Raw genomic sequence first — 7911 nt, forward strand, 5'->3', positions numbered from 1 at the left:
GAAAACCATGCTGTATTTCAGCTTCCATTTTCACGTAACCATGTGTCCTCCATTAACGTGTCCATCACGTTGGTTTGATAGATGGGCACTGGTAGGTTTAGTCACAGTACTGCTCGCAGTTACTTGCCAAGCTCCCTCTTGGCAACTACTCTCCTCTGTAGCAGAGCTGCAGGGAATATATGTCAGCTCTGCAGAGGCTCTGCTGCAGTTCCTGGCACGTTTTCTTAAACTGTTCATGAAGGTAGAGTTGAGCTAAGGTTTTAGGTTGTGCAGTAGAGCCATCAAGTCATAAACACATTCTGGCCTGCTAACAGAATTGCTGCAGACTGCCAGCAAGGCTGTAAGTTGAGACAAGGACACAGGCTGGAAAGGCAAAGGGGAGCTACAGCAGAAGCAAATGGTTCTCAACTGCCTGAACCAAGAATCCTTTGCCACTGAATGAGATAAACCTTTAGAGGTCACTTAGATTGACTTTCTCAGCACAGAACTGAAAGAGCTGCCAATCTTCTTCCTCTATCTGTTTTTAACCCAAGTGAGTTCCTTCATCTCATTCATCATGCAACTCTCAAAGTTGTATCAGCGCAGAGAAAGAAGTAGAATTTTAAATGAAAGAGGCTGTTGTAGGGTAGGAATTCCAGTTGACATGAACATGCTTGAAGCTACGTCCTGATCTCAAAGGGGCCATTGGCTGGTGTTTTGACAAAGGGAGAGGTCATTGTCTTTTAACGGTTTTTAACGGGACAAGTGGGGGAAGAAGTTAAGCTTGAAAAATCTTTTCCCAGCCTGTACATGATGCCATCAATTTTTAAGCAATTTACTGACACCACCATTATCATGCACTGCTAGAGCAATGCATAAAAACTCTATGTTAAAATCAGCCTTTTATTTCCCATGTCCTCCAGGAGTTATACTGTTTTCAAAATATATCCAATTTAAATAAGTGATATTTTATTTTGATTAAATGAGACTCAGCCTCAAACGTATCCAGTTATATTGTTCACATAAAAAGTTATCTAAATCAGTATGGTTTATTGACCGTTTTAGTGCTTAAGATACATTTTTTTCTAGACTTACTTCCATTCGTTTCCTCTTAACCAATAGTTTTGAAATATAGATGAACTTCTTTCCCAGTCACATTTAAGGTTCTTCATTCTCTCGATTCCTCTAGGAATACCTCTAGTCGTGTTTTAAGTTAACTTGAAGACTTTGATCACTGACTTAACACTTAGAGTATAAAAGCTGGCTACAGCTTTCAGCTGATATTAATGTCCTAAATATTTGTGTCTTTGACTATGTCTGGAATACATACCAGGGATTTTAAGAATGGTTTTCAGAACCATAGATTCTAGCTGATTTAAATATTACATTTTGAAATGTAGTTTAGAAACTCAACCCTGGGGATGGAGTGCCAGGAAGTTCTCAGAAATACCAAACTCTGAGGAAAAGAGAAATTGTTTGTGAAACAACAACACGCCAATACCAAGCTGCACAGAGTTTGTTCTAATAAACTTCATGAAATTCAGAATTTGTATTTCTCAGTTGATTCAATGATTAATTTACTATCCCTATCCTATTTTGAATATCGCAAAAGCATGGCAAGAGATGCCAACCAAGACGAACTTTGTCTGAATAAGGCTGTTTATTTTCTCAGATAACTAGATACGTATGTTGATATCTTTGTGTCTATGTCTCTGTGTGTAAATGTACAAAGAAACAGAGATACAAAAGTTACAGAAAGGCATATTTTCCAATCCCTTTCAAATGCATTTTGTTTGTTAATTAAATGGTGGTGACAAATAAGAACAATTAAGTCAAATTATAAACTATAATGCCTTGCTTAACTGAATAAAGTCTTCCTACCTGTACAACCTGGTAAGCGTTAGTCTCGTTGAGCACCAGTTCAGTAATTGCAGCACAACAAGCTAGAACCAGAATTCAGATGTAACATTTAGGACCAGGTTCATAAACATATTCAGATAGCGTGGTGGGTTAACCTTAGCTAAGGGCCAAATGCCCATCCAGCTGCTCATTCACTCCCCCTCCTTAACAGCACAGAGAAACGGACAGAAAAGATCATGGGTCAAGATAAAGACAGGGAGATTGCTTACCAATTACCACCACAGGCAAAACAGACTTGACTTAGGGAAAATTAATTTAATTTTTTGCCAGTTAAAACAGATTCTGATAGCAAAAAAAACAAAGACAAAAAATTAAACCACCACCTTCTCTCCCCCCTCCATCCTTTTTCTCCCCCAGACTCATCTTCCCTTCTTCACTCCTGACTCCTCTACCTTGATCTGGTGGATGAGGGTTACAGTCAGTACCTAACAGTTCCACTCTGCTCCTCCTTTCTCCTCACACTTCTCCCCTGCTCCAGCGTGGGTTCTCTCCACACGCTGCAGCGTGAATACCGGCTCCACTGAGGTCTGTCCCACTGGCTAAAGGGGAATCTCTGCTCTGCTGCCTAAAGCACCTCCTCCCACTCCTTCTCTGACCTTGGTATTTGCACTGCTGTTTCTCACGCCCTTTTTTTTCCTCCCCTCTCCTCCTCTGCTCACCCAGAATTTTTGACCTTTCTTAACTATGTTTTCACAGATGCCCCCACCGGCTTTGCTGATGGGCTTAACTTTGGCCCACAGTGGGTCTGTTGTGGAGCCGGCTGGAACCAACTGTGTCCAGCACAGGGCAATCCCTTACCTCTTCCCACAGAGACCACCCCTGCGGGCCCCCTGCTAACAAAACCTTGCCACCTACATCCAACACCGAAGGCTAAAAACATAAACAAGTATTCAGTCAGAACTAAGAAAGACCTCTGTAAGTTCAGTGCTCACTCTTTCTTAGGAGTCCTTAAGGAAGGCAGAAGTAACACAGAAATATGCCCATGCGGGCAATACTTTTCGTACTGCAATTTATTTCACGTTACCAGCTCTTCAGAGGTAACATTCATGATAAATTGTTCAAAAACACTTACGTATTATGTTACTGCTTTCAGGAAGATACTGCAAAGGCTTATGTAATCCTAGTAAGGTTATTTTGCATTGTCCTTCTATAGTCACTGGAAAAAGACATGATCCTCCAGAAGGCATTGCAGAATGGACAGTTGACATGCTATTGAGAAATCTCCTCTAAAAGGGATTCTCTCCATAACTACTGAGGAATTCTCGCCTGACTGGTAGTCTTTAAAACACCACTTTGAAAGGGTTCCATCATAATCAGTTCATGACTGATCTACCACAGTAAATTTGAATAGAGGGAAAAATACAATCAAATAAAAATAACCTCAGGCTAAAACCAAAATTAAATATATATATATGTGTGCGTGTGTGTGTGTGTTTCAGATGTTATTGACAGGTGGAAGAAATATATATGATTCCCATGTACTTAATACTTTGTCCTTTGCTTCTTTCTAAAAAAAGAGTTCTTTTTGAAAATATGTGCTGGTATTGCACATTTAGAAATAAATACAGCTGACTTGATGCTCCTACTCCTTAAAGCAAGCATAAAAATTTACGATTTCAATTTTGAAATATTTTGAATTCCTTTGCACATATGTAAGCAAACACATAACAGAGGATTAGGCCTTATAAACCTACCTGCTTGAAGTGAGAAAGTATTTTCTTGCATCTCATCAGGACTCAAATCATCTGACAAATGAAGATGTTGGATTCTCCCTGCTGCATTTGCACTAGATAAACTTCCAACTGAAGAGCGATCAGAAACAAGATTTCTTTCCCTGAAAAAAAAAAAAACCCAAAAAAACAAAAACCAAAAAAACCACAAACTCAAATTGCAGTGTAAAAAAAAGCAAACAAGCCTTTAAATGGAAAATTCTTTTACCACGTTCATCAATTATATTCACAATTCTAGCTCACTAAATAGGTGTCTGACTAATAGGGAAACTAAGTAGACATTAATGACATTTATAATCTATTCATTATGTAGTTTATACACTAAAAATACGAAAAACACCTTAAGATAACAATGAAATATGCATAGCTGAAAAAAAAATATCTGCTTATTTATTGTGTTCTAAATAGCTTTTTAATTTCTGCAGTCATCACATACAGCTGAACAAAACAAAGATGCTATTTGATAAAACAGGGCTTGGTCAAATCTATCTTAAATTATGAAACAGTCTCATATAATTGCCACAAAGTTGAGGACTGAAAACCTACCCCTGTAATATATGAAGGAGCTGCTTGATTCCACCCCAAATCCGGATTTCCACACTAGTCTCAGGATCTTCACAAATCTGTACCAGAATCCAAACTATACTCCATAGAAGTTTGATATGATCAGAATGGAGTAAACTGAGCAAGACTGGAACTCCTTCATACATTTTTACTTGCTCTTTGACTTGTGCCTCTGCACAGAGGAGACGTAGCAATTCTGCTGTGAGCCTAAAAAACCAAAAATCAGCAAGAAATTTTAACAGTAAAACTCCATCGTTACTTTGTATTGTCAGTTAGCAAAGGGAAAAAAAACACAGCAAATGTTTAAGAAAGAACAGAGACCTCCTATAAAAAAAGAAGTTAAACAAAACTGCTTAAAGGCACTGTAAACTAGTTAAAGTCACTGTTTAAAAAAAAAGAAGAAGAAGGTGGTCCAAATTTTCACAAAGGATGAAATTACATTTACATTGAGTTTGATTGGCAGCATAGGCAGCCAAGCACACGCAGCCAGGATGGAGGTGGCCAGGCGGACTGCAGTCATCCATGGTTCCACCTTGTTGTGAATGGCATTAGTACTACAAGTAGCACTGACTGCAAGAACTTGTAAAGTTCCTCTGTGGAATCAGAATAATTCCACAAATAACGGTGATTCTTCTCTGGTATGAATATTTTGTTTAGAAAAGGGATCGGATATATCATTTAAAAGATTTATACAAGATTTTCATTAACTTAATTTCAATTAAGGTGGACTTTCCATAGAAAATATGCTTAGGGATTTCCATTTCCACTTGAAGCAAAACAGGTGCATGTGTGTTTGATGAAACATGAATTTAGGTTCATATCTGAATTTAAAATTATTCTTAATTGCTTAATAGCACTGAACTTCATCAGCTTCCTGTCTACATTCAAATTCCAGTTTTTATAACAAACTTTTGGTTTACGTAAATCTAAATAATTTCAAACCCAGAAACTAAATAAAATCTTTTGGTAAATTCAATTTCTGTATGTTTAGTTATATGTAAAACAATTCACATGTGTGAAATAATTAAGCATGAAATTTTAAAAGGTCTCTTCAGAATTTTAAATGTGATAGGATAAGTGACATTATCAAATTTGCAAGCCTTCTGGTTTCTTACTGAAAGGCAGACATACTATGCTCAGCTAGGAGTCTTAGCTGAGACGAAAGGACATTTAAAGAACTGAAGGAACCTTCATGATTTTCTGACTGAAGGGATGCGGGGTCTGACCCAGCCTCTGGCATAAACTCTACAACAGCTATACATCTTGCAACTTTTTACTAGTTTATATTGGGCATCCCAGGAACTGTCACAGTCCAGCGTGCTTTCCATCTAAGCACCCAGGCCTGCCAGGAGCAAAGAGGAGATGCACCAAGAAAAGCGATTGCTATCACTTTATGGTAACATAGCAATTTATTTGCACTGCACTGTAGGGCATCAGTGGAGAGAGAGGAGAGAGCTTATAACAAAACTACTAGAAAAGATTTTGCTATATGAATACCTGACTGAAAACACATAGGTGTCGGAACTTTACCTTGAGTATATTAACATGGCACATTAGCTAATTTCTCTAAATAAACATGTCCCTAAATGAAAAAGTCAAAATATATTTTAAGACAATTAATCTACAAGCGAAGTCTCACCTTTTAGAAAGCAAATCGTATTCATGTAATATCACCAGCAAGTTCTCAACAATGGTGAGCTCACTTATCTTCTCCCTACATTCTGGACTACAAATTGATTATTCCTGGCATTTATATCAAATTAAATTATATGAAAAAAACACATTGTTCTTTAGCCTCCCTCCTTATACATTTGACCAATTATTTTCTTCTCAAGTCTTAAGTAATAATATCATATTGTACACACAAATATTTAAAGCCACAAAAATATGCTGGGTCAAGAGTGACAGTGCAACAATTTCCAATTTTTCCCTGTACAAAAAAAGTAAATGTGAACACATAAAAGTAAAGACAGAAATGTATTTCATTTGTTTCGTACTAGAAATTAAGCAAGTGAGGTACATTTTTAGAATCAACTACAATTTCCATAAATATTTGTAATATACTCCAAAGACTTTCTTGCCCAGTCCAATGTAACACATTGAATTCTGTGAAGAAAGTTAAATGAAGTTGAAAACGTATATATAATATCATTTAAATTAATACAGGTATTAAAAAAAATTAAACTGAAATAGAATGAAAGAAATTTGGGAAAGAGAAAATCCAGAGAAATCTTAGTAAATAAATTTCTACTGATCTCAAGGAATTGTATCCATTCTCTTCAATAAAATTGTTACACAAGTCTGGAAGTCAGCAGAACAAAAGTGTAGAAGCAGCAGCTTTTCTTCTATAAAACCATTAAGGATAAAAGATGCTGTATCTTCCTTTTCCTTTTTTTCTCCCCACACTAGGAAAACAAAGTCCTAACTTTATTTGAAACAGTCATGAGTGAAGAGAGGATACATATACACGGATTTGAGGGTATGCATTCGATATTTACTACACTGAACAAATTCTTGCTGGTTATTGTGAGGCACTGTCATATTAAGCTCAGCACAGAAGATTTTTATATGCAGGAAGTCAGTAAGAATTCCAGAATCCTGCACACGGATTGAGAAATTCTGCGACTCCAGTCTTGCAAAGTTCTCCACATGAGCAAGAAGTCTGCTGCAAGGGCCAAAGTTTCTACTTAGTTTCTACTGCTTCAATATAAAATTAAGCACACTTCACAGACCTCCACAGAACAAGGTTCATTTTGAAAAAAAAGAAGTCTTCCTCATAAAAATTAGTTTTAACACTGTGTCAAGAGATAACATTAAAATGCTTATTGTGAAATACAGCATGTTAAGTTGAACCTACCTTTCTGCTAGGCTAGTCAGAGCAAGGAGGGCACCCAAAAGCACATTGATGTCTCTGGCAGATAACAAATTTACTAAGGTCTGAAAAAATGAAACATGAAACAAGATAAATAAATACCAATTACATTCTTTTCTTTTACAACTCAAACACATATAGAGTTATTTACTGAAAAGTCAAAACTAAGATACCAAATCCTTACACAATACACTAAAAGTCTTAGATGCATTTAAAGTGCCCTTGAAGTACACTTAAATATACACTTAAAGTCTTAGAATACATCCAGTCTTAGAACAAGCAAGGATTTTCTTCTCAAACTGCAGCAAGGATGTTTCTTCTCAAACTGCGATTAGCATCTCTCTTGACTGCTAAAACGTCTGTCCAACTTAATATACCATTGTAAAAATCTGTTCCTGTGTAAAACCCTTCAGGACTCTAAATCAAGGCCTCCTGAAGCAAAAAGTTAGTTTTCAGCTCATATTTAAACAACGCAGCATGTAATTTAAGGCTCTCCATAGATTCTGTTAATGATTTCTATCAAAGTAAACATCATATTTGTTTAGATTCTCTAAAGATATGTTGTCCGATACTATCTGATCACAATTGCCACGTTTTACTGCAGCATAATAGAATCACGAAGCACTAGTTATACTGCTCTTGATCTCCACTGTTTCTCAGTTTGGCCATAAATCAGCAATGGTTAAGTATAGATCCTTAGGCTGATGGTAATGTACAGCAAGGGATGCCTAGGTTGTCACTGTCTAGGCTGACACTGTTCCGTTTAGACATAGAACCCTTTCTAAGTGAAAAATCATAGCAGAAATTTCTATTAAACATATAAATTAAAATATATTTATATTTTTA

The 7911-nt window shown here is 36.7% G+C and overlaps 1 protein-coding gene across 1 annotated transcript in view; it reads right to left on the reverse strand.

Moving 5' to 3' along the window:
• Positions 1-7911, reverse strand: part of NEK10 (NIMA-related kinase 10) — a gene marked incomplete at its 3' end in the record, with an annotated part of 27579 nt that overhangs the window by 10997 nt on the left and 8671 nt on the right. The window contains exons 9-13 of the mRNA XM_009701603.1: positions 7051-7130; positions 5833-5919; positions 4176-4400; positions 3594-3733; positions 1861-1922 (exon numbers count right to left, since the gene is read on the reverse strand). Coding sequence (XP_009699905.1) covers positions 1861-1922; positions 3594-3733; positions 4176-4400; positions 5833-5919; positions 7051-7130 — 594 coding nt within the window. The remainder of the gene's footprint in view (positions 1-1860; positions 1923-3593; positions 3734-4175; positions 4401-5832; positions 5920-7050; positions 7131-7911) is intronic.

The sequence above is a fragment of the Cariama cristata genome, unplaced genomic scaffold, assembly GCF_000690535.1.
Source record: "Cariama cristata isolate BGI_N322 unplaced genomic scaffold, ASM69053v1 scaffold9086, whole genome shotgun sequence".
In the NCBI taxonomy this organism is placed as follows: Eukaryota; Metazoa; Chordata; class Aves; order Cariamiformes; family Cariamidae; genus Cariama; species Cariama cristata.